Here is a 26,984-nt window from a genome sequence, read left to right on the forward strand (position 1 = left end):
CAACAAGCACAGGGGAGGCTAGGTGGCTCAGTGAATAGAGCACCAGCCCTGGAGTCAGGAGGACCTGAGTTCAAGTCCAGCCTCAGACTTTTGACACACTTACTAGTCGTGTGACCTTGGGCAAGTCACTTAACCCCAATTGCCCTTCCTTCCACCCTCCAAGAAAGGCAAAAAAGAAAAAAAATAAATGACAAGCAGGATGCTTTCAAAAAAACCTGGAAATACTTACATGAACTTAAGTGAAATGAAATGAGCAGAACCAGGAGAGCATTATACACAGTAACAGAAACATTGTACAATGATCAGCTGTGAGTGATTTAGCTATTCTAAGCAATACAATGATCAAAGACAACTCTGAAGAGGGCAGCTAGGTGGTGCAATGAATAGAGCACCAGCCCTGGAGTCAGGAGGACCTCAGTTCAAATCCAGCCTCAGACACTTAACACAAAAACTAGCCATGTGACCTTGGGCAAGTCACTTAACCCCAAATTGCCCTCCAAAAAGCAAAAGAAATTAAAAAAGAAGGCTAAAAATTTTTGTTTGAATGTAATTGTGAAAAATAAAATAAAAATCAAACATAAAAAATTCTTGTTAAATCAATATTCACTTAATTGAATAAAATTAAAATGACCTTTGGGAAAATCATTGCTCCTCCTAGGCCAAAGCCCCCCTTCCACATTTGAACAAATAGAATAATCTCTACCTCTTGTATGTTATAAAAATATTATGAAGATGAAAGTATAGACTATATCAGACTACCTTGAGATATTAAAAGGGGGTTAGAAAAACCAAAGAACCATAGACTTGTAGAAAAGAAAGAATCTTAAAGGGAATCAAACTTCCTACCCAAACTGAATCAATGATTTCATAGAGGCTAATTTTCATTTTAATGTACCCTAGGCTTCCCCAAACTGGTAGTGTGACCCTGTCCATTGTTGAAAGTCTTGTATGAGGAACCATGGCAAAAACCTCCTATTCACTGAGGGGCCTCCCCAGTGAGATCTCAGTGCCTAGCATATATAGTATGTATTAATCGAAATATGCTCTTTTTGCTGTTGTTTGATTTTTTTAAATTTTTACTGATTGCTTTTGTTTGTATAGCTTCATTTCTGTATATATTCCTCATATCTCTTCCCAACAAACCAGACCTCATCACAAAGAATGAAAAATAAAGACGAGAAAAAACAGTTCAGCAAGACTAACCAACACATTAACCATATCTGACAGTATAGACAATATTCCAGAACTCTAGTCCTCTACTCCCTCACCTCTGAAAAGAAGTGAAGGAGGTACCTTTTCTCTACTCTTCTCTAGGGTCAAGCTTGGATATTATAAGTATATGGGATGGAGGATGTTAGGTGGCAATAGTGGACAGGGTACTGGTCCTAGAGTCAGGAGGACATGAGTTCAAATCTGATCTAGTATGACCCTGGGCAAGTCACTTAACCCTGACTGCCTCCAGAAAAAGCAAAATAAGTATACAGGATTCACCTTCAAAATTTTGTTGTCTCCGTTCACATTGTTCTCATTGTGTATGTTGTTTTCCTGGTTCTACTAACTTCATTCTAGATTAGTTCATGTAAGACTTCCCATGCTTCCATGAATTCTTTATATTTTTCATTTCTTATGATGGAATAGCATTGCATTATATTTATATACCATAATTTGTTTAGCCATTCTCCAATCAGTGAGCATCTAAATCTACTTTACTTTGTTACTTCTATAACAAATGCTGCTACAAATATGCTAGTGTATATAGAACCTTTCTTTAGACTTTCTATCTCCTTGGGGTTTATGCTTAGCAGATAGATATCTAGTTCAAAGGAATGATAATTTTAGTCACTTTTCAAAACATAATTCCAAATGATTTTCCAGAATGGTTGGATCAATCATAGCTCCATAAGCAAGGGACACTAAATGATCTTTAAAATGAGCTATTCAAAAGTGAACATTTTAAGAAGATACTTGTGTGTGTGTGTGTGTGTGTGTGTGTGTGTGTGTGTGTAATGTTCACTTCTCTGAATGTGAGTTTCCTCATCTGTAAAATGGAGATTACATTTCCTAACCCACTTAATTCTCAAGCATGTTGAAAGGAAAACCCTTTTTAAATCTCAAAGTGCTCATAGAAATGTGAACTACCACAATTATTATTGTCAACTGTGAAGCAAAAGGGTTGGACATTTAACTGAAACCAAACTTCACAGAACAAATGCTTTTAATAAAAAGATTTGCTCTGTACAACTTTGACTCAGTCAAAAGGCTGCACCCAAGGACCTAGAAGGTTCCCCACCCTTGGACTAGATGATCCCTGAGGATACCCTTGTAGAAATATTATATGGTTCCCTGATATTCTATGGCTCCATGACTTTGTTGTAGTATAGAACTAGCCTTTTTATGACTGGCTTGGTCTCTCAAGCCTCCATAACACTTCAAGGAATAGAATTAAGTTAGGTAGCTATTAAAAACACAGTTGCTACAAATAAATAAATAATATAGATTAATCACACCTTTTTACTCTGGTAGCTGCTTTATACCAACTGGAGTCGCTACTTTGATAGCATGGATGGATGACTGAAGGGATCATTCCTCTTTTGATACATAGCATTATGGTTTCTTTTTCCTTATTCTAAAGAAGGAAGGAAGGAAGGAAGGAAGGAAGGAAGGAAGGAAGGAAGGAAGGAAGGAAGGAAGGAAGGAAGGAAGGAAGGAAGGAAGGAAGGAAGGAAGGAAGGAAGGAAGGAAGGAGGGAGGGGAAGTTAAAAATTAAGGAGGGCTGAAAAAAATTCCAAAAATAAGAACCTATCCCTATTCATAGAATGTAAAAGCTGAAAAAGACAATGGACATTTAATGAGCAGTGGCTGTGAAATCAGGGTTCACGCCCTTCCCCAACCTTCCAGATCCAATGTTTATTAGTTGTGTGACCTTAGAAAAGTTTTTAAGCTCCCCCAGTTTGTTTCTTCCTTGGTAAAGCAAAATAAAAAAATACTTGTACTACCTACCTCAGAGGACTATAGGAGTTAAAAAACAAACAAACCTTGAAGTGCTCTAGAAATGTGAGTTACTGTCATTAGTCCAACTCCTTTATTTTAGAGGGAAGGAAACTGAGGCCCCTAAGTGATGATTTGCCCAATATCACACAACTAGTTAATAGCAGAGTCAGAGGGTGGGGGTAGAGGGTATAGATAGACAACATTTTCTAACCTTTCTTCTCCCTCCTCCCTGCTGGAAAGAAGCAGAGCTGATCCTTTTCAGGGACTTTATATATCATCTCTGGGAATGTGGTTTACTGTATGATCTTTTCACAGGTCACCTCACTGCCAACTCATCGTTACCCCTTTTCTCTGTGGAGATTTAGTCAACCACAGCCTGTTAGACAATTAGCTCAAATTTTTTATCCTATGGACAATGCAATGACCCTTAGGTCTCTGTGGGTCATTTTTGTTTGTTTTTTTTTACTGTACCATACTATTGTCCTGCAACTTATATCACTAGCACTGTATTAAGCCTTGGTGGGGACAGAAAAGACAATGGAATAAAAATAAGATTGTATGTGCCCTTGAGGAATTTATAATCTATGTGTTGTAATGTAATGGTTACAGTGCTTGACTTAAACTCAGGAAAACTTGAGTTCAAATTCTTGGTCACCTGTAACCCTGGGCAAGGCCCTTAACTGCTTGCACCCTCAGTTTTCTCTTTTGTAAAATTAGTATAAAACAATACTAATTTCACATGGTTGTCCTGAGGAGAAAAATGAGATAGCACATGTAAAATTCTTTAAAGCACTATATAAATGTTCATTATTATTGTTATTCAACAAAGCAATGTGGAATAGCAATTTAATTAAAGTATAGCACAGACTGTGTTATAGGAGTGTAGCAGACAAGAAGATTGAGAAGAACTAGAGCATACAGTGAGGGAAAGCTTCATGGAAGAAGATGAGTTGGGTCTTGAAGAATGGGTCAGATTTGGATGGACAGAGAGTGAAGTGGAGTCCATTCTATGCCAAGATGGCAATCTTTAAGCAAAGGCATAGAAAGGAGTGGTCAAGGATGCTGTAGAAAACAACTTAGTTTGATGAAGAAGTGGGAAAGAGTCTAGAGAGGTGGAGAAGAATGGTTCAGATTATGGGGGATCTTGAAAACCCAGGATGAGTATTTTAGTCTTCAAATGATAATAGCTCTTATCTGTATAACATTCTGATGTTTGCAAAGAGCATTACCAGCCCCCTGAGGTAAATAATGCACATATTATACCCATTCTTTAGATGAGGGAAGAGATGGAGAAACTAAATGACCACCCCAAAATTGCGCAGTTAATAAATGTCCTTGTCAGAACTGAGATTTATACCTAGTTCTCCTAGCTCCCAAACCAATGTTCCTTTCACTTTACCATCCTGAAAGAGAATACCATTACAGGTTTCTGACCTGAGGATTGATGTGTTGGTGAAAAATTGACCTGGAAACTCTGGCATTATGGGACTGGAATAGGGAGAGCTCATCTCACCAAGGACAAAGTATTCTATCAATTTAAAGTACAAATATGTTAAGGATTATGGTTCTGAGACCATCTTTCAGATTCTTACTGCTGTCACTAAAATATTAGAATAAATAAATTCTTGTGATGAGTGTGAGAAAGTTGGGAATAATTCCACTCCACCCTGACAATGAGATTCCTTGATCTTCATGGAGAACTACAAATACCATCTCAGCACAAAGTTCTGAGTATCATAAGGGAATACTGACATGTGTCCTGTCATTTTCCTTCATGCCATGCTGGGACTAGCTATTCTAGCTTCTCTCTTGTCTTATTAAATACCTTACCTTCCGGGGAGGCCAGGTGGCACAGTGAGTAAGAGCGCCGGCCCCTGTCAAAGAGTGTCTGGAGACCTGGGATCAGTTCCTGCCTCAGATACTCGGCACCCACAGAAAAATAACTGGCTGTGTAACATTGAGCAAGTTACTTAACCCCGATTGCTTTTTAAAAAAATACCTTACCTTCATCAAATCCTCCTTCTGTGAACTGGCTCTCATTCCCTTTCTTAAAGTGAGGGGTGCCTACTATGATCATTGTCATTGTGTTGGAGGTTGGACTAAGTCAAACAACTTGTTAAAGGATGTGTTGCAAAGTATAATTAGCACTGCAGCACTGATGGAATATAATTGGCAGAGACCCAATGCAGGGTGTCTGTGTAATGTATTTGTTTTGGCTAGAAACTGGACAGTGGCTAATGTCACAGCTGGGAAGAACAATTAGCAAATTCATGAATCAGTGTTCTGTTTACACTTCTGCTGTGAAGGAAAATCATTTGTTAGCTTAAGAAAGACCTTATGCCTTGATTACAGGTGTCATTATAGTCAAAATATTGACCAAACCTGGGACCTTGCTGCAAAGGCAAAATGTGTTAAATTCACACATACTTATAGAAATTCCAGCACATTACCAGGTACTGTTGGGCACTTATTGCTCTAATGAAGGTAGATCTGAGGGTTTTTTAATTAGTCTTGACAACAGAAAGGTAAATAGAACCCTAATTATCCAAACCATAGCTAGGAATTCCAGCACCTGGAATAAATTAGCTGAGGGAAAGGAGGGTTCTAAGGTATGATCACTCTTATACATGGTTGAAGTAGACTGGAGACAGAGGTCATGGGAATTGATGATGCTGAGGAATTGGAAGACCAGGTTATTCTAAGAGGGAAGGAAGTTGAAGTGGAGAAAAATAACATGAGCCAGATATTGAACTTATTGGTGAGGAAAGAGAATAACCTTGAAGGCTACAGGAGACAGCAATAAGGATCTGGGTAGAATGGATTGAACTTGAAAGAACTAGAGGTTAATAGCTGAGTAATGGCAGCCAAAGGAAAGTCTGCAAAGTCCAGTAAGGACCAAGGAGTAAATTAATTCCTCCTCCTGGCCCTATGTGTCAGTAGGAACAAGTAGGAATAGGTAACCTTGGAAAAAGTGTAAGAGATATTGTGTGTGCTGGTGAAAACTGGGTTTTGGTGAGCATCGGAAGATGGAAAGATTATGAGAGAGTCTCAGATGAGTTTGTTAACAATGGAAGATTTCCAAAGAGCACAGTGGAGGATAGGGACAGAGAAGGCTAGGAACCAGAGAGGTGGATTAAGATTACCAGTGTCCAGGTGAGGAGCAGGGCTAGAGGTGGTCAGTGGAAGCCAGCACATCCTTCCTTCACTTATTCTTCACCCTATGCTGTGTGGATCCTGTTCTAATCCTATTTACTGGTCCCCTACATTGATTTCTTCATTTTTCACACTGATTTCCTCTATGTTCCTTTGCACTGCTACCAAACATCTCTCATAGTTTGGATGCTTAAAGAGGAAGGTGAATTATGGAGAGAGAAAAAGGCAACTCTCATGGGAAGGCACAGAAAAGGGGCGTAATGAAGTGTGCTGCATATAGGACCCTGGGAGGAGGGCCAAATGGAGCCAATCAAACAGAAATGGAGGTGGAGAGAGAAGAAGCATCCCTCCACATTAGCACTAGCTTCCCTGGGCTAGTTCCAGATCCACTCATTACTAAAAATAGTAATTTGTATATATCTAGACATTGATGCTTACAAACAACTTTTCTCACAAAACCTTCCAAGGACAATTATTATTATTCCCATTTTACAAATGAGTAAACAGAGCTCATCTCAGAAAGATTGAATGACTGACCCAGGGTCACTCAGTTCGTAAGTATCCTGGCTAAGATTTATTTGATCCTAAAGATGGTTTTTACTGACTCCATGGCCAGTGGTCATTTGAATATTCTATAGGGTCTTTCTGGCTGTTCTTCTCTGTCATCTGGAATAGCTGCCTTGGGAACTATGAGTGAAATATTCACCACGCATAGACAACTCAGGAGAAACGTCAATATAAATAGGAGGTAGTGTGAGAGAAAATGTGCTGGAAGTGGAATCAGGAGGCCTAATTCCGTATAACCTCCAGGATCAAATATGAAATCTTTTGCTTAGTATTTAAACCTTTCATAACCTGGCCTCTTTGTACCTTTTAGGTTTTCTTACACCTTACCCCTATACATTCTGTAATCTGGTGACACTAGCTTCCTTGCTGTTCCTCCCACAGGCCACTCCATCTCCTGACTCCAAGTGTCTTTGCAGTCTGTGTTCCATACCCAGAATTCTCTCCCTCATTATCTCCTATCTTTCCTGATTGCCTTCAAGTCTCAGTTAAAGCCTACCTTCTAAACCAGAGGTTCCCAAACTTATTTGGCCTATTTCCCTTTTTCAAAATTTATTCAGTGCCTCCCCCCAAAATCTACTTTCCTTAGCCTCTTAGTTTTTTTTTAATTTGCATTGTTTAAAAATATAATTTTTTAAATGATGTATCTTAAATTTAATGATTTATCATAAATTTGTGGGGTTTTCCCTGCATTGAAATTTTGGTGATGTGATATTGCCTCATGTAACTGTATAGTCTTGTATTGTAAGCAAGTCATTACATGCACATATTCCTGCCAATGCATGTTGGACTTCCCAACAATGCTCGACATGTTCCCTACCAACACTTGCTTGTTAAGACCTGTCAGTGTACTTGACCAATGATGGATTATAACTTGCATTTTGTGTGTTCATTTGGAAAACCATGTAATCACTATAACTTTTAACTGTGTTATACAACAGATGAAACATGTATGAATGGTTTTTCAAAATTCTGTTCTCTTCTTTCCTTATGCTTCCACTGCCCCCTTATTTTTATCCAGTGCCCCCCAATTGTATCCGAAGTCCCTCCATCATTCTAGCACCTCCAACAGCACAGTATTGCCCACTTTGGGAACCTCTGAAAATTTAAAGGAAACAAAGTCTTTCCCAGTGCTCCTTTATCTTAATGCCTTCCTTCCATTGATTATCTCTAATTCATCATCTTTTTATATAGTTGTTTGCATATCATCTCCTCCATTACACTGTGAGTTCCTATTAGTGAGAACAGATATCTTTTGCCTCTAGCTTTTATCATAGTTATTGGTGCCTAGTCAATTACTCCCTGACTGACCTGGTTCCAATTCCAGCTTTCATATATTCTCTATTTGATTTTCATTACTGTAAAATAGGGATAATGTAATTTGCACTACATACAGGGTTGTTGTAAGGTAAGGGCTTAAAGGTAAATGACAAGGTACTATAGAAATGTGAGTTATTATCATAAACCAAGTGGGACAGTAGCATGGATAATCCAACAATAACAGAAACAAAAATGTTTCTGTTCAAGTCTGGAATGCATTAGGTATTGTTTGGGCAGCAAATTTTCTTTCTTAATGTGGTTCATTTATCTTGATATTAAAATTATTTTATATTCCCTGACCTACAAAGAGGTTTAGGAAGCAGAAGATTCTGACAGATTAAGAGGGAGTAAGCAGTAATGAAGTTATTTTAAAGAGGAACTGCCTATTTGTGATAATTCCCCCAAAAAGGATCTCTTTGGGGGTTTCTCTAACCTTAAGACTTGATCAGATTGCCCTTGCTCTGGGACACTCCATCCTTTTCTGGAAATAATTATGCTTTCACAGATGGAGTCCTGGTAGCTAATCCTAAGTATCTCCCTTCTTCTGACATCAGAGACAGGAGGCCAATCAGATATGCCAAAATCAGATGTCACTCCTCCCATCCCTCTGTAAAACCTTCGCCCACATCCTTTGGTTGTCCCAGAGTGGAGGAAGACAAGGTTGAAGCTGTGACCAACATTAACTAGGAAGAATAAAGAAGGGCTAAGAAAATTCCTATCAGATATATAGGGGACCAATCAGACATGTCTAAACCAGTTTATGCCATGGGAGAATGTGCCCAGATTGTGTTAAAGAGGACCAGGCTAGTGTCTATTTCAATACTATTGTTTTAACTAATATTTTATCATGCTTGGATCCATTCTTCCCTCAATATTCTACCTCCTCCCACCCCTACCCCCAATAACCTCTCTTTTCTCCTCCCACCTCCCTATAAAACCCATGACTCTTCTTACCTCTTTTAGATGTCCCAGTGTAGAAGAAGATAAGGTCATATCTGTCTCTAACATTAAGTAGGAGGAAATGAGAAGAGCTGAGAAAATTGAATGTGCCAAATCATAAAGTAGCCCCTGCAGGGAAATTGTGGACCCTGTGAGATCCCTTTTCCTCACTCTGCTGACCCTCATTTTCCTCTTCCTGCTTTGGTCTAAAGACCATCCCATTTTAGTTCCATAATATTCTCTATTTGTTCTATTGTTGCTGCTCCTGATGTGTCACCCTCAAATATTTTATTTTAGACCTTGGACTTTCCCTTTTTTGAGTTGAAACAAACCACAATAAAGACTTGGCCCACTGGTCCATCTGATTCTTTTGTCAGACCTTTTTTAAGAGTTCAAGCTGCTCCTGCAAGCTGGGAGGGTACCCCCTGCATCTCCCTAAGGTCCAAGTGAGAAAATTTGTTCTGTTGGTTTTTGATTGTTCCTCAAGAGAAACTCACCTGGAATGTTTTGGCAGGGAACTTATTGAGCTTCTATTACTGAGACCTTCACTGTGTAAAGGTTATACCTGGTCATCACTAGTCACATAAATAGCCTGATCACAGTGATGAACCCCTCCATCCCACAAAAACCTTCCTCAAATAAAATATCCCAGTGTTGTGACCCTGGACAATCACTTTACCTCTTATTTTTTTAGTTTCCTCATCTGTAAAAATAGGAATAGTAACACCTACCTTTCCTGGGATTTGTTGTGAGGATAAAATGATTTTTAAAAATTTTGTAAAACCACCTTTACAAACCTTGAAGTGACATGTAAATGCTAGTTCTTATTCTTATTATGTACTGACTTTTAGAATCAAAAGTTTAGAGCTGGAAGGGACCTTAGAGTCCTTTCATTTAACAGATGAGGAAATTAAGGTACTCGAGGTGAGATGATTTTGCCTTGGGTCATAGACATATTCTATCTTATAAAAATGCCTGAGTGATATGTATATTGGGTATTTCTTGCCTTTTCAAAGGGTGGAGTAGGGAGAGAATTTGGAACTAAAATTTAAAAAAATAGAATAAAAAATTAAAATAAAAAATAAATATGTCTGAAGTGTGATTTGAACCTACATATTCCCCTCTCTAAGTCCATTGTCCTGCCCAAAACTTTGTACTTTGAAGTACTGCTTTTAAAGCAAAAGGAATAAAATGCCTGAATTTGAATGTAATGTTTCTCAGTGTGTGAAAGAGAAGAGAGAGTGGGTGAGTTGTTGGGGTTAGGGGTGGGAGGAGGCAGAATATTGAGGGAAGAATGAATCTAAGCAGGATAAAATATTAGTTAAAACAAGAGTCTTGAAATTGACATTAAGTATAGAAGCACTGCTAGCCTGGTTCTCTTTAACACAATCTGGCCACATCCTCTCATGACATACATTTGATATACTCTGAAGGGAGACTCTTCAGAATACATTGTGTATGCTATGCTCTCCAGAGTGATGGGTAAGGGTGACAACATTTAAGCTTTTCTGATTTCACAGGTTTCTCTCCCTACCCCCACCCCTTATGGCTTGAATCTCTGTAGTGAGAAGATTCCAAAGTACTTTAACATTAGAGAGGACTTTTGACAGTTGCCCTTATTATTACCAACACCAGAAGCAGAAGGAAAGGTGATTTAAGTCAGGCCTAAGGGTATGACCAATAACCAACCTAATAGAACCCAGAGTCTTATCTTCTATAAGGGATTATTATATAACAATACTCCACCAAAGAAGGAAGGATGATCCAATTCCTACCTCACAGGATAGTTCTATTTACCTTTCTGTGGTCAAGTCTGATTTGTTTGGTTTTTTGAACCTCAGATCTCCTTCCTTCATTAGATTAGTAGTAAATTCCCAATAGTGACTGGTAATGTTGCTGGAATAATTGCTATAAGTATGTGTGAATTTAACACGCTGTCTCTTTGCTGCAGGGACCCAGGTCTACCCAGGTTTGGTTCCCTCCCACCCCACTTCTCCCATCCCCCAAACATACACCTTTTATTAAGCCCTAGAATGCCAGTTACCCACTGGGCATATGCCCTATTTTTCCTCCAAGGAAATCTCACCTTGTTTACAACATAACCCCACGATAATAAAAAAAAGAAAATGCCCCGTTGTCCCCCTGCAATCCTAGCCTCCTCTCCTAAGCTTCCCAGGGTCCTCATTCTCTGTAGTCATTGGAATTGTGCACTTTCCACTGTTCAATATGACTTCCTAGACGGGACTATGGCTGATTGTCTCTTCTCCATTATAAATTCACATATATATGCACCCTAAAGATGTCCCCTGAATGCTCAGAGAAGTAGGTTAATTGATCCTGGAGATATATTCTTATATTCAAAATCAGAGTGGTGGGCACATTGTTTCTTTGCACCATTTGGGCTAGGTGTTTGGGACTGTAATATCTGGCTGGTGACGACCGACCTGGAAATGTATTATTTCTGAATGGAATTCATAGGAGTTCTAGTTCATATTGACTGTATTTAACAAGATTTTAGGAGAGGGTCTCGTATGTCATGGGGGCGGGCAGCAATAGTTACAGGCCCCAAATTGCAGTTTGCAATGACTACTCTTCCAGAAAGGACGTTACTGCTGAACTGCTGACGCTTCTCTCTCAGGCTGTGGGATACGACGATAGCCCGTGGAGTGGCCGAAGCACGAAGTATATCCATGCGCCCTCCCACAGACTCACACACTCTTCTGAGCCAGTGTGGAGTGGGCTGCTCCATAGTCCTCATACCACCAGCTCTCCCTGACTTTTTCTTTTTCTTTTCTAGTTCCGGGGAGGCAAAGAAAGCAGTAGATCAATAAGATGTCTTGACTGAAGCTGCCTGCAGCAGTTCCATTTCTCAGGCTGGACACCAATGCTAACTATCAATAGCAATAAGAGGCTGTCTCAGACAGAATTAAGGCTCTTCCTTCCGTGGGCCTGTCTGCCCATTACTGATAAACATCTCGGGCACTGCATTGCAACAAATAAAACCATTTTAAAGGGGGCAAACTTTCCAGAGCCATTCAGTCCAATTGAAATTTTGAGTTGCTGGATATATTTTTAATGTGGCTAATTGGTGCAGGTTGGGAGAAGCTGAGGAATATAATAACATTAGATTTTATTCCAATGCATTTTGTCATTGAGCACAAGATGCTGCCAGAGGGAATTCTACAGACTCTTGCAGTCGATCTTCCAGGGGACCCAAGCACCATTGAGATCCATTACAAATTAAATTACTTGAGGGAAGCTAAGCCTTGTCAGTCCCTTCTGATTTTTGGAGAGAGAGGGAAAAAAAGCAATATTCTGCCAAACTCTTGCCTAAAGACCAATTTTCTTCCCCTCGTCTTTGAAAGAAAGAAAAAAAAGTAATTTAGAAGTAAAAGTTGAAATGTGGATCTAAGTATTTCATATCTCTCCCATGATATGAACACCCATTTATAGTAAATAATATGGGGGGGGGAGTGTCAGTAGTCCTCAAAAGAAAGATCTGAACTGCCCTGTCTGAGGCTCCATAACTTACTTGACCCACAGCACATTTAGGGTACTTTCTTAACCCTTTTCTGTAATCTCTAAAATGTGGTACCTTAAGTCTTGATTACTTCCAAGAAAAGGGGGGGGGGAGATAGGGAAAGTCTCTCTGGGAAATTTAAAACAAACACGTGCCTTAAAAGTTATACCAGTAAACTAGTGAGGGATAGCTTCTGAAATCAGACAATTCTGCCTGAAGAAACTCAGCTGACTCTTCCAGGAGAAGCTGCAGAAAATCGAGGGAAGTTAGCATGTATGTAATATGGTACTTTTTGAGGGAATAAATAGGCAGGGTCTTCTATTTTTTTTTCATCACTACTATTCATTCTTCTTCCTGGTATAGAAAAATTAGGCATGGGGCAATAAGGCTACAGATCCTAGTATGTATTTTTTCTTAGCAGTCCTATGATCATATCTTATCTGGATAACTTATACCTAAATGGATGTGATTGTTTTATACTTCTATTGTATTTATGGTTAAGTAGCAAATCGGTGGATAAAAATAAGACCTTTCATTGGTGTGATTCTTTCTAGAAAGCTACTCACTTAGGTGACAATAACAATGAACTCTTTTCCCAAGGTACAAATAAAGAACTATAGAACTTCAGAGATGGTTAGGTTAGACCAGGGGTGGAGAACCTTTGGCCTCGAGGCTACATGTGGCCCTCTAGGTACTAAAGTGTGGCCCTTTGACTGAATCCAAATTTCACAGAACAAATCTCCTTAATAGAAGGATTTGTTCTGTAGAATTTGAACTCAATCAAAAGGCCACACCAGAGGACCTAGAAGGCCACATGTGGTTCCCCTCCCCTGAATTAGACCTTGAAGTCTGATTTAGGCCTAAAAGAAGGCAATAATCCCCCTTATGTTACTCATTCAACATTATTCATTCTTAATGAAGTGTGCTAGTATTGTGGGAAGATTCAAAGTTTAGATAAGACATGTCCTCTTCAGCCTCATTCAGCTGACAATCTGATCTAAAAGCACCACCAACAAGGCCAAGTCTTGGGGTGCTTCAGGTCTGTTGGTCTTCCTCCTTGCACTTTGAGATGGATCTAATGATTGGGAAACTTTTCCTTATGTGAAGTGGAATTTGTCTCAACAACTTCTGCAACTCATTGCTCCTAATTCTATACTCTTAGGACCAAGTAGAACAGGTCTGTCACGTGGTAGTCCCTTAAAATATTTGAATACAAATGAATACAATATACAATTCATCCCTCCATATCCTCCTTGAGTTTTCTCTATTTCTGGCTAAAAAACTAATATTCTTTAAGTCAATCCTTATGTGACATAGATTCAGATCACCTCATGATACTGCTGTCTGCCCTTCTCTGGACATTGTCTGGTTAGAATAAATAGACAGGCAAGCATCACTCTGTTAGACTAGGCTCCACCTGAGGTCAGACAATTCAGAAGCAAATAGATTCAAGTTAAACTTAAATCTATGTAATACTGATGGTTACATTATAATAGAGTTATATTGTATTTATAGCCAAATATTTTAGCTTGAAAAATCCATGTGCTTTCCATTTTTTACCCTGATACTGGCACCTTATGGACTCAGTCAATAATCAAAGAAATGCCTCTTTCTGTATTTAACACCTTTTAATGAGCTCTGTGTTTTTGGTTCTCTAGTTTAGCAAATGTAGTTGCTCCAAGGTTGGCTTTCTAATGACCAATTTGGACTTTATGATATTTATTTCTTTTCTCTGAATAATTTGGGCTTATTCCCACCATCACATCTTTGTTTATACCATTCTCCCATGGAATCTTTCTGTTCTTCTACAATTTTTGGTTTAGATGCATCTTATCCTTCACAGTTGAACTTAAGTTATAGGATCCTAATAGGATTTTAGATCTGAAAGGGACCTTATAGTAGGTCAGCCCTTCCCGACTCCTCATTTTATAGACGAGGAAGCTGAATCTCAGAGAGTAGAAGTGATGTTCCAATGTCACACAGGTATCAGATCTGGGATTTGAAACCAGTTTTGAAACCCTAAGTACAGTGTTCTTCCTTAATGCTATGGTACCTCTCCAGGTTAGCTACTGCTAACCATCATTAGCTACTGCATGTTACAAGAGTTATATCCCTATGTATTCATTGAGTTCCTACTACTTATGGTCAATTTCTCAAGTCATGACTAATAAAGCAGATTTGATAAAAGGAATTTCACATAATAGATTTCTTTCATTCATGTCAAGGAAAACAAATGCTGCAGTGAAAGAAAGATCCATGTCAGTCACAATCATAAGCCAGATGACCTGAGTTTGAGTGGCTCAAGTTCAGTCTCTGCTACCTACTAGGATGACTTTGGAAATCATTTCCCTCCCCTGAGTCTCACTCTCTCTTCTCTTCAGTAGAATGAACGAAGCAGGGAAATAGTTTGGCCTCTTCAAGGGGAAATAAATAGCTTTAAGTTTTGCAAAACCCTTTGCATCAAGTTTCACAAAAGTCTTGTGAAAAGGAAGCACTATAGCTATTATTCCTTATGATGACATGGAGATGCTCAGGAAAATTGAGTAATTTTACATGTCCATGGGCATACAAAAGTGGAGTCAGGATTTGAATCTGTTTCCTTGGTTGCCAGAACAATGCACCATGATGCCTCTCAAAGCAAGGGATTTCATACACATTTCCTCACTTTATTTCCACGGATGCCCTCTGAGTATGGTCATAGGATTTAGAATGGATGAGATAATCCACATTCCTCATTCTGCAAATGAGGAAACTGATGAGGAAAAAGGTCAAGGACTTAGGGTTGCACAGGTAGTGTATAGTAACACTGACTCAAATCTAGATCCTGTGACTCCAGCCCCCCCACACACACACACCCCAAAAGAACTGAGAGCTTTAAAAGTCTGCCCAATTAAAACTGTGGGTGTAAATTAATTGGTAGAGAGATGAAAATGTACTTTTGTACATGTTTAACACTTGGATGTATCAGTCATGACTAATAAAGCCAAGGCAATGAACTGATCAGTTCAGTGTAAACAACATCAATTCCATTCATAGAGAAAACAGCAACATGACTTGCATTGTATAGAGAAATCTTTAGACCCTGGGCTCCTTCACAGAACCAGAGCTAAATAAAATAAACTTCTAGTCATCTAGTTCTGATTTTTCAAAGAAAGAAACCAAGCCCAGAGATGCAAAAACAACTGGTCTAAGATCACACAGTTCTTAACTGGCCAGATCCAAAATATGAAGCCAGGGTTGATTTAAACTTTCAGTGCTATTTCTCTACTGCTAGGCTCCTTCTCTTTCTCTGCCTGCAGGAAACTTCTGAAGCCCTAACAACGTAAAACTGTCCTTGCTCCTCCCTCTCAACAGATCCTCTCAATTCAGTCTGAATATTAAGAAAGCTATTCTGTCAACAGCAGAATAGTTTTCCTTTCCAACAGAATAAGTGAAGGGGTTTTTGCTTTGTTTTTATTCCACCACCACCCCAAAATACAATCCTCAGCAATCATCTTGAAAGTGCTTAATGAGATAAACTTTAAAAATTAAAATGGATTTGATATTGTGAATAAATAGAAACATTTTTCTCTCCCCACTCCCAACTCAGAGCTGGGAACTGTTAACTCTTGCAGCAAACTCCCTAGGATGAGCAGGATAAAACAGAATCCAAGAAAGATTACAGGAGGACTTTGGCAGTATCCAAAGCTTGTTGGAAAAAAACTGTATCCAATCCTCACCTAAATGGATGGTTCTAGTTGTCCAATAAATCATTTGAAATGTTTAATCATTTTAAAGTCACTGAGATTTTACCCATCTGGATAGTGAAGGGTACTTACAGATAATTTACATACTATCTTGAATACTGAAGTCTCTACTGAAAGCCTCTCAGCGCCCAGGACACTGTTTTATTTTTTAAGAGGAAGGGTCTAGAATGAAAGATTAAATAAAGCTTGCTCACCTCAACCATGAAGAAGAAGAAATATCACCATCATTTCACTAGTATCAGAAAATGTTGTATACTATGTTTATTGTCAGATATTTCCCAAAGAAAAAGTGATTCTGCCCAACAAAGTGCACATATTCTTTTGGCTTTCTCATTTTGTAAAATATTGCTATGACAGGCATTTCAGGTCAATAATTTTTTTTAAATCTTTTTGATTAAAAATGTGTTAATAATACAAAAGTATGGACCACTGCCCAGTCACATTGATCTTTCTTTAGTAATGATATGATGATGATGGTGATGAGGAGGTGGAGGGGGAATAGTGAACAGAAAACTAATCTAGGAATCAGGACAACCAAGGTTTTTACTCTTATAGGTTTGACTCTTATAAGTAGTGTGACCTTGGCAAAGTCACTTAATCTCTCATTGCTGTAGGCAAGACTTATAAGTTATGGGAAAACTCCAGATTTTAATGGTAAAAAAGAATTTTCTCATCTGAGATATCTCTACACTGATGAATTTATAGGTCTAGTATGATGATGATGATGGTTATGGTGATGGTAATGGTGATGATGGTGATGATAGTAAGAGTAATAGGTATGCCAATTCCACAATCTTCAGATAGTATAGCTGCTGAGAGATACATGGCATTTAAACCCACATTAGTGGATTGCTGAAGCTTTTCCATAGGCCATTAGATTTTGGTCACCTCTACACTTAATGGCCTGCAGTTATCACCTTGATTAATTTTTATAGACTGGCAAAAAAAAGAAGTAAAATGAGATGGAAGTGAAAATGTGTTGCTGCTGCTGCCTATAATGCTTACTTTGGCTTATCTCATCCAAAAGGTCCTACCAAGAAAGAGCCTCCTCTGTGTGTGTGTGTGTGTGTGTGTGTGAGTGTGTGTGTATGTTGTTCCACATCCCAGAGTAGTAGTCCATCCCATTATAAACAAACAAAATAAAATATAACTGCAAATGTAAGTCAATCCATTTTGGTCAACAACCAATGACAACCTGCAATATCAGTGGCATGGAGCCTCTTGTTGCCCTTAAAAATAAACAGAAAAGCTAGGTTAAAAGAGTGCTAGACTTGGAGTCGTCAGAAAAAAAGTTCATATTCCCTCTCTGCTATGTACTTCTTGTGTGACTCTATGCAAGTTACCCTTCCTCTCTGGGTCTCAATTTCTTAACATCATCAACAACAAATCGTCATCCACAACCACAACAATAATTTATTAAGAACTTAGTATGTGCCATGTGCTAAGCAATAGGAATAAAGAGAAGTTAAAAAAAGATAATTCTTTGCCCTCAAGGAGCTTATATTCTATTAGGGGAAAACAACCCACCAAAGGAAGCCATGATCTTTGATGGTTTTCTGTGTAAAAGTCTTCTCTTCCATCTTGATCATAAATTTCCCAAGTGCAGAGGTCTTACTGTCTTCTCTGTACCTCCCCTCAACAACTACTTTTTCCAAATGCTTAGAGGATGCTCTAGAAAAAGTTGTCAGTCCCCTCCCTGAAATGAAGGGTAGCTCTAGACAAAGAGTGCCAATGCCCAAAACAGGTTGTACAAGAGGAATGTTGTGCATTCTTTATCATCTCACAATTTTTCTCTTTCCAAAGAATTTAGCAGCTCATTTCTCTTTGAAATCCTTTTACAATTTGGTAGCCTTGGCACAAAGAGTACAGATGGCCACTTTTCACACCTGACACTTACTAAGCATTTGCCATAGGGGCAGGGGGAGAGGGAATTTTCACACTTTTCCCAGTAAATTCAAAGTTCACCCATTTTCAAGTTATTTTCCATGTGCTTCAGCACAGGTATGAGTAAAGAAGTTGTCTCCAGCTCCAAGAAGGTCAAGGGAAATAAAGCTATTCCCTGTTGATTTTGGATGAATTTTAGATCAGTGCAAAAGAAAGCAAGATAGGGAACATATGGGAGCCATGGGTTCACTTCAGTCAGTTATTCTCTTAAACCCAAATTGGGAATACCATGGGACAGAGGAAATAAGGAAGCAAGACTGTCCCTAGAAAATGTAAGCCATTTGGAGACTCCACCTTCTATACCTGGAGTTCCTCTAATTGTTTTGATCTAGCGGAAGACAATGGAATTTGCTGAGATCCCGACTTCTCTCACACAGTCCCCAGCAACGAAATAAAGTTTTTGCAAAGGAACCATAATCAGCTGATGAGCAAGTTCTGGTAGAGGTTGGATTTTACTACAACCGTTTCTTAAAACTGGAACTAAAAAAAGACTTTGGGGTGGGGGCCAGGAAGGGGATGGGGGTGGGGTGGGGCAGTGGTAAGAATTTTTAGCCAGGAGGATGAGGGAAAAGTTGGATCAGGTTCCTAACATTAATGTGAGTTTTGGGGGAGGACAGAAGAAGAAAATAATGTTTTTAGGATTATCACTTAAAAGGATAATTGCTTCTGTTTTGAGAAGGCTTGAGAGAGCCAGGAGATCTAGACAGACTATAAGAACAAGGTTGGGAAGAGGGTATTTTAAAGAATTTAAACCTATTTACTAAGCCAGATGTCAAGATGGAGAGGGTGGTAGCAATGGTATTGGTGCTATTTTTTTTTTTTTAGTTTTTAAGGCCAAAGAGTTATAGCTAGAGACTCAGAGAACAAGGCAATGACACAGTGATTCAGAAAATTCATTCTAGTTAAGAGGGATAGAAGGAAAGAGGAAGGGTTTGAATGAATTGTTCTCTCTCCCCCTACTTCTCAGATATCCTGATTCTTCCAGCAGGCATATATTTCGCTGCTGCCAGCAAGGCAGAATAGTCTAGCAGTTTGGGACTGAAATTGTCTCTAGGTCTAGTGTGGAACCAGCAGGAATCGAACTTTCGTAAGATTGATTAGTTGGGCAAAACCCCTAAAGGTTTCAGTGTGTTTGAGGCATCCCCAAGAACAGACTCTCCACTCCTGGGAAACCTACTTTGGTCAGAAAAACAGAAAGGAAATATTACAAAATCACAGGAATTCATTTCTGAATCTCTTAGTATGAACTACACATTTCATCCCAGTAAAGACCAGAGGCACTAGGGCTTATTCCAATGTCCTAAGGATGCCTTTATAAATTACCAATTATGGTAGTGATGGACAGGGCATAAATTAAAGGGTATGTTGGTAAAGTTGCTGAGTCTCTGCCCTGTTTCTAAGTTTCTTCTTCATCGTTTGATTAATAAAAGGAGAATGAAAAGGTGTTTCTTTGCAACGAAACCGCAAAGGCATAAGTCATCGACAGAGTTTGATTTCAGTGTGAACAGGCTTCCCCTCCACCCCCAATGCTGACTCACATCCGGTGACAATTCTTGGTGGGTTTTTTTTTTCCTTACAAAGAACTTTGGCTGTGGAAGGTAACAGAAGGTGGTGTTTTGTTTTGTTTTGCTTTGCAAGTTATAGTCAGTTGGTTTGCCCTGTTCATGTTACTGCCTAGAGTGGACACCCTTCCTTCTGCATTATTTATCAAAATAAAAATTAATTCACCCAATATGCCCCCAGAGTACCCATACTCAGAGAGCAGGGGGTTCACATCCCTCTCTCACACATATAGGTCCCACAGTCAATTAGTTGATAAGAACGACTTCCCTTTGGATAGTTATCTCATAAGAGCTAAACGCTAGTTATTGGATAATGGGCAAATTCCCCTGTGGCATCGTGAAGATTCTATTGCTACAGTCCTTTTATTAGATACACTGCAGTACATATAGACAAATTATCTTTTTTTCCCATGCTTAGAAAATTGTGAAAAGGTTTCAGACAAAACAAAAAAAAAGTGGATTTTATTTATTTCTTTTTATTTTACTTGGGATTGTTCCGGTTTTTTTCCCCCCTTTCTCAGGGCATTTCTTCTGGAAAATGTCACATGCTGTACTCTTAAGGAAGTATTTTTGCATTTGAAGTCCAATGAATTTAAAGATGAAACGTTAGCAAGCGCAGAAGGCTAGAAAGTTTGTTTTTTAATGGAAGGGTCCCTGGTGATGCCAATTTTTTTTTAAACCTGTTTGATGCAGCCTGGAGGGAGGTAAGGTGAAGTTTGCTGTCCGCAAAAGAGAAGGCAATTCTCTTTAGGGTCAGTTCAGGATAGGGAAGCCAAGGGTTCAGCAGCTGCCTCATAAAGTGGGACTGGGCTTATATTTCTCAGGCCCGGGTGTGGTCTCCGAGAAGCCTCCCCTAGCTTCGCAGAGCTGCTTTCTCTGGACTCGAATAGAGCCTACTGTGGAAACAGACTCCAGGAGACCCTTCGTCCAGCACCGGGAGCGTATGGCTCAGCAAGAAGGCAAAGGAACCTCTCCAATCTGGAAGTCGAGAGTTCTGGGCGAGGTCGACTTTTTCCGCCGACTAGGACTCAAAGAATTGAAATGGTGAGGCGGGGTGGGGGTGTGGGGTGGGGGGAACAGAGGAAAATCATTAGTAACAGGGCTTGAATCTGGGCTTTTTACAGCTCTGTTCCGACTCCTAGAAGCACTGTGGGGCTGGGGGTATCAATTCGGACTCACTTGACACACTTTTCTTCGCTCTCTCTCCGCTATCCTATAGGACATCGGGCTGCCCAAAAGCAGAAGGAAATGAACGTACCCGACGACCACTGAGTATCTCAGAGGCCTCTGAAAGATGATGCCAGCATTAGACTAGTACATCGTAGTTGTGCACATATTCTCTCTCTCTTCCTCTCCCTTTCCCTCTCCCTCCCTTCCTCTCTCTCTCTCCTTACCCTCCTCCATCTACTTTCCTCTCTTTGTGATTTGCAATTGATTAGTTTACATTTGGAAAAAAAAAACCTTTTTGCTGTAAGGTAAAAAGGTGCTTTAAAAAATCATATTCCAATATCTACTTCTGTTTGTCTGTTTTACAAACTTCATTGGGTTTTTTTTTGTTTGTTTGTTTTTGTTTTTGTTTTTTTTTTGCTCCTCCGGAAAATCATGACACGGGAGCCTTGGTCATATGAGCTCTGGAGTGTGCTCCCTTCGCTGGACCAAGGGTGTTTCCACTTCTCAACTCCCGAGGCATCCCTGATGGGAATGCAAATAAACGAATCCAACCAAAACCCCTAGAATTTACGTGCGCGCGCGCAAACACACACACACACACACACACACACACACACACACACACACACACACCTTCTCCATCTCACCCGCCTTGGGGGAAACGAGGGAAATCGAGGAGAGTGACTGGCGATTTGATTTCCAGGTTTCTTTACCTAAATGTTTTTCATCAATCCTGCACATCCAGATGCTTTCCTTGTTGCCTCCCACCTCAAAACTCGCTCATTGTCCGCTCTTCGGCTATGTTTACTTTGTATTTTAAAATGCACTGTTCTTAGTGCTACAAACGTTGAGAACCCCAGGAATGGGAGGGGGGAGGGGAGTACAAGGATGTGGGCGCACAGAACTAGTGGCGCAATTGTCCGAGTACAGAAATGAGGGGTTTAAGCGAAAGGCAGCTGAAGAACTCTGGGGCGTCACCAGAGGTCCAGAGACCTTGCTGGTTTAGGCACAGGAGACCTCTTCGCCACAACTTGAGAAGCTAGATCAGGCCTCTGAAGACTACTAAAACAAGATTGCTGCTCGGTTTCAGGCCACTTCTCTGGGGATGGCAAGCGTGAAAAAGAGACAAAACTTAAGGCCTTTATCTGAGAGTCCCTCCCAGGGAAGTAAATCAGAAAATGGGGAGGGGGAGAAAAAGGGGAGGATCTCTGAGATCCTTGACCAGATCGTAGGGCTGGGAGAGGGGAGGGAAGGAGAGATGCTGGCCCTAAACTTTCTCCATGCGGCTTCCTTTGACAATTGCAGCTGCGGCCTCCTGACTGTTTTCCCTGCTCCAGCTGTCTCTGTATGCGCCCATCTGGACTGGGGCCTCTAAAGGGTCCACAAATTTGGGGAAGCCTGAGAGAAAGCCTAGAATAAAGGGGTGTGTGTGTGTGTGTGTGTGTGTGTGTGTGTGTGTGTGTGTGTGGCGGGGGAAAGGACTCGAAATCAGGAGTATTAAAAAAACAAACTTTTATTGCTTATCCGCCTCCCCCAGTCCCCCCCCCCCCCAAAAAAAAAACGGCCGAGTCAGATAGGAGAGGAGCAATGGTTGAATGGGTTGCCTGAGGTGCAGAAAATGGGTGACAAGTAGGGCCTCGGTTTGCTTGCTTTACGATTGCACCCACATGCAGGGAATAATTCCTTCCTTCCTTTGCTTCTGGCACCCTGACTCAGGCCTGATTCTCTTCACAACCTCCCCCCATATCCAAAAGCCTCCCCTCAGTTCATCTCCTAAAGCCGGACATCGATTCCCTAGCCCAGCTGCTTCTCACCCGGGGGCGGATTTTCACAGCGGAGAAATATAGATCGCTGATCCCTGGGGCAGGAAAGCAGGGGAAATAGTATGGGACCAGGCGTTGGAGATACTAACTGCCTCATTCTCTTCTTCCCCTCACTCTGTCCCTCCTCCCTCCCCCAGATAAATCAGCCCTCATAGAGCCACTAAGGTTCGTTCGACGTTTCAGGCACATAATCTCTCTCTCTCTCTCTCTCTCTCTCTCTCTCTCTCTCTCTCTCTCTCATACACACACACACACACACTCATTCGCGGCTGCCCTGACATCTCTCCATTCGGGCTTGTAAACACTACGAACTTCTACTGAAGACAATGGCACTTAATTGATGTATTGCTATCAACAACAATAAAGACCAATTCTTCTCTTTCCCTACAGACACCATCCCTCCCCCTCCTCCTTATTCCCCTCTCCACCTACCTCTCCTCTCCAGTCCCTTTAAAGTTAAAGAGAAAGAAAACAAACAATAGATTAGCCATCACCCTCTGATTCTAAGAGTATCTTTCGTCTCAATACTATAGAGTATGGAAAGGAACGAAAAAAGTTATTAAACTTTTGTTGTTCTAGTTATTTTTTTTCCGCGAGCCTATTTCAACATTAAAAATTTGAACAACTACATTCGCGTTTTCTTTTCTTTTTTTTTTTCTTTGCGGGGACAGGTATTGCGAGAGGAAGGCTTGAATCTTCATACACACACATACACACACACACCGAGTAATATACATGGGTGCAAATGTTCGGGAAAGACAGATCTTGGGCGTACACTGAACGTACAAACGAGAAGGTAATTTGTATGTGCAAAGTAACTACTCTCCTCCCAGAGGGCTTCTTTCTGATGGTAGTTTAAGTCTCCAGAAAAGGTTCTTTCATGGGGTGGAGGGTGGCTGTGGAAGTGTGAAAAACGAATGTGTTTGTGTGCATTCACAAGTATTTGCAGGTCTTTAAGAGTGCACTAGCGTTTACGCGCATCCTTGTGTCAGTGCGTCTCTGTGAGGATTGGGGTGTAAGTACTGGTTAGTACATTTTCTTGCGCCTTGATCCGCACACAAATTGGTGCCGGGAAAGAAGAGTGGCTGACACACCAGGCGCAAAGTAGATCCATCTTTACTGAGGGGATCTCTTTAAATATTCAGTAGAAAATAATGACATCTGAAGCGGCACCTATAGAAACATTATTATCTTCATTCTTCAACATCATCCCCACTGATAGATTCGTTTGTCTTTTAATCAAAATCTACTGTACGCAACAGGACCCGAGAAGGCAGAGACGAGGATAGACAGAAGAGACAGAGAGAGGGGGAGAGAGAGAGAGGAAAAATCTCTGAGGGGAAAAAAAACCACGCTGGCAGAGGAACAGAGACAGGAAAAGAAAAACAGAGCGAAAGAACTACGAAGACTAAGGAGACAGAAAAGCGGTTATAGAGCTTAGGGGGAGAGGGGGGAGGGAGACACAGAGACTGTCCTTAGGAAAAGCAATACCTCTGGGGAACCTCCAGTAGCAGAAGCTAACTGAGCGCCTAGCTAGACTCCCTCTTCCTTTTCTCTATTTCTAAGATGAACCAGCGGTTTAACTTTGTTCCTTGCATGAGTTGCAAAATCAGGAACTATGCTTCCGAACTAGGGAGTCCTTTATACTTCCATCCAAGTTTCCTAAGGTCATTTGAAATGGAAATGTCTATATCCCTTCAGTTAACTCCTGCATCCTACAATCCCGGCCTTTCCTTCCTTCTACAAAGAAGTTTGTTATTCCTCTAGACGAGGAGAGCTGAACTACCCTGACCCCAGAATAAATGATGCTCGAGGAAGCGAAAGAAACAGAGAGAGGGCAGTCCAGGTTCCCAAGGGAAGGGACAGAAGTTCTGCCAGAACCTCTGGTCCTGTGACAGCCTGCGCCTAGAGGACTGGAGAGAGCGACGCAGAACCCAGGGGTGGGGGAGACGAAGGTTAGTTTTCTGCCGGACGGAGAGCTCCTGCCCAGGATCTGGAAGTTTCCTAGTAGTGTTCTACAGCCGAGAGAGAACAGAACGCTACAGTCAAAGGGACAGGCGGACACAGACGCACAGAGCACCTTCCCAGTTGCACACGCGCGCACACAGACGGTCGCGCGCACGAACACATACACGCACACTCACACACTAATTTTCTGCCTCTGCCTAGAAGGGCAGACATAGCCAGGGCCAGCTCCTGTGGCTGCCCCTTTGGCCCCCCAATCCCCTGCAAGGCTCACAGCGCCCCCCTCAGCCAACAGTTGCACAGTGGACAGAGGCCTGGGAAGGTGCGAATTGCTTGGATCCAGGGCCTCGGTCACGGGCCACGGGCCTAGGATCTTCTTTCCTGTACCCCAGTTTTCGGGCTAGTGCGCTAGCTTCACCCAGTCCCGAGTTCTGTAGGGGGTAGAGGGGGGGGGGGGAGACAGGACCATTAGGGATAGAGAACATAGGGTAGGACCCTTGGTTCCCGATCCCTGATACCCGGCCCCCCTGACCAGACTGCTCGGAGAAAAAACTCCCTTCCGTGGCCAGTCCCTTTTCTCTGCCGGGGGCTCCTCGCCTTCACCTCAGCCTCGGCCGCCTCCTCCTTCCCCGCGGCCAAGTGACGCTCCCACCTATCAACCCCGGGTGGCGCGGGGTTATAGGGTGGCAAAAGGAGGGGGTACACTTGTTGGGGCGGGGCGGGACCAGGCCTCCCCCGTATCCCACTGGCACCGGGGCCGCTTCTCCCGAAAACTAAAACTTAAGCTCTAATTGTCCTGGGAATGAGTGAGGTGGAGAAAGGGAACAAGAGAGTGAAAAGAGGGGGAGGGGGACAGGAGAGGAAAAACAAAACAAAACAAAACCTTCCCAAACCTTTCCTGGATCCTCTTCTCCGCACCCCTGGAGCCCTGGATACTGGGAATGTTGAGCTCTGAGAGAGGAGCTGGCGAGCTGAGAGGGAGGGAGCGGAGGAGGGAGGGAGAGAGAACCGTGGCGGACACAAGCAGGAGGCAAAATTACGCTGGACTATTTTGTTGTTTTTCCCCCCCAGTGTGGGTGGGTGGGGGCGATACTTTTCCGCTAGTGTTTTCTGATTGAATTTGATGAAAGGGGAAATGTACAACCAGATCTGGATAGGGGGCTAATGGCTTACTCAGGGTCAGTTGCTTCCCAAGCAGGGATCCTGCGTTCGACCCCCAGAAACCTTGTCATCCCACCCTTCGCAACTGCCCTGCACATGTCCCTTAGCCCTGGGCAGCCCAGCCTGGTCCGAGGAACCCGTAGCTTGCTGGAGCCTGTGAAGCGCGGTCCAAGTTGGGAAGTTTGCAGTCCTCTCTGTATCCGTCCCACTTCTTTTCCTCCCCCACCTCCTCCCCTCCACCCCTCCCTAACAGTATTTTAATTTCGGGGAGGGTTTGCTCTTTTGGGTCTGCCCAGCCTGAATCGGGGAGTTGGGGAAAGGGGGGGGGGGGGGGGGGGGAGGGGGACGGGGGGGGGCGCGAGGACGCGGACGGGGACTGGGACTGGGGGAAACTCGCATTCCTACAGAAGGCAGGCCAACAGCGCCTGCCGGAGTCCCAGCCGGTTGCTAAGAGGGTTAACACAGTCTCTGGCTCCGCTTTGGGGAGAGACAACCCCGCGGCCGGCTTATTGGGCAGGAGCGGCAGAGAGACAGGGGTCTACAGCAAATCACGAGCTAATTGATTAAGGCGAGCGGGTTTGAATAGCGCTGGCCCGTTGCCAATCGCCTTTCAAAGAGCCCCTCTATGATTAATCGCAATGCATTATTGATAATCATAATTATAGCAGGACACATGCGCGCTGCGCGGAGGGCCGGGGAGTCGGGGAGGGGGGCGGGCAGGCGGGAGGGGGGAGCCACCGCCGCCGCTCGATTTCCGTAATTTTGAGAAGATTTTTTTTTAGTAATTTTTTATTCTGCCCCAGCCGATGTTTGAGCCAGCATGTCGCGGAGAAAGCAAGCGAAGCCTCAACATTTCCAATCCGACCCCGTTCTGGCCTCGCTCCCCCAGCGAGATGGTGAGTCCCCTAGCCCGCGCAGCGCACACACACACACACACATACACACACACACACACACACACTCGTTCCTCCACACACTCCACACAACCCCACGCGCTCCGCACCAACTTCCCCGCCGTCACCTCCAGACTCCTGGTTTACCCTTCATCTTGGCGATTTTATTTTAAATACAGATGCATTTTAAATCAATCTCTCTCTCTCTCTCTCTCTCTCTCTCTCTCTCTCTC

The 26,984-nt window shown here is 41.9% G+C and overlaps 1 protein-coding gene and 2 long non-coding RNA genes across 3 annotated transcripts in view; 2 read left to right on the forward strand and 1 right to left on the reverse strand.

The window, feature by feature from the left end:
- Positions 1-25,872, reverse strand: part of LOC138157059 (uncharacterized) — a 57,410-nt gene extending 31,538 nt beyond the window's left edge. Inside the window, exon 1 of the long non-coding RNA XR_011167285.1 lies at positions 25,591-25,872. This is a non-coding gene — a long non-coding RNA (uncharacterized lncRNA). The remainder of the gene's footprint in view (positions 1-25,590) is intronic.
- LOC138157258 (uncharacterized) lies at positions 20,240-21,252 on the forward strand. The gene is made up of 2 exons (XR_011167344.1): positions 20,240-20,783; positions 20,959-21,252. It is a non-coding gene; the product is annotated as an uncharacterized lncRNA (long non-coding RNA).
- A 722-nt stretch (positions 25,873-26,594) lies between the features above and the next one.
- Positions 26,595-26,984, forward strand: part of SALL1 (spalt like transcription factor 1) — a 15,982-nt gene continuing 15,592 nt past the window's right edge. The window contains exon 1 of the mRNA XM_069082509.1: positions 26,595-26,754. Within this exon, the coding sequence (XP_068938610.1) occupies positions 26,679-26,754 (76 nt within the window). The 5' untranslated portion in view covers positions 26,595-26,678. The remainder of the gene's footprint in view (positions 26,755-26,984) is intronic.

The sequence above is a fragment of the Petaurus breviceps genome, unplaced genomic scaffold (genome assembly GCF_028583685.1).
Source record: "Petaurus breviceps papuanus isolate PSGF00001 unplaced genomic scaffold, PetGlider_PUasm1.0 171, whole genome shotgun sequence".
Lineage (NCBI taxonomy): Eukaryota > Metazoa > Chordata > Mammalia > Diprotodontia > Petauridae > Petaurus > Petaurus breviceps.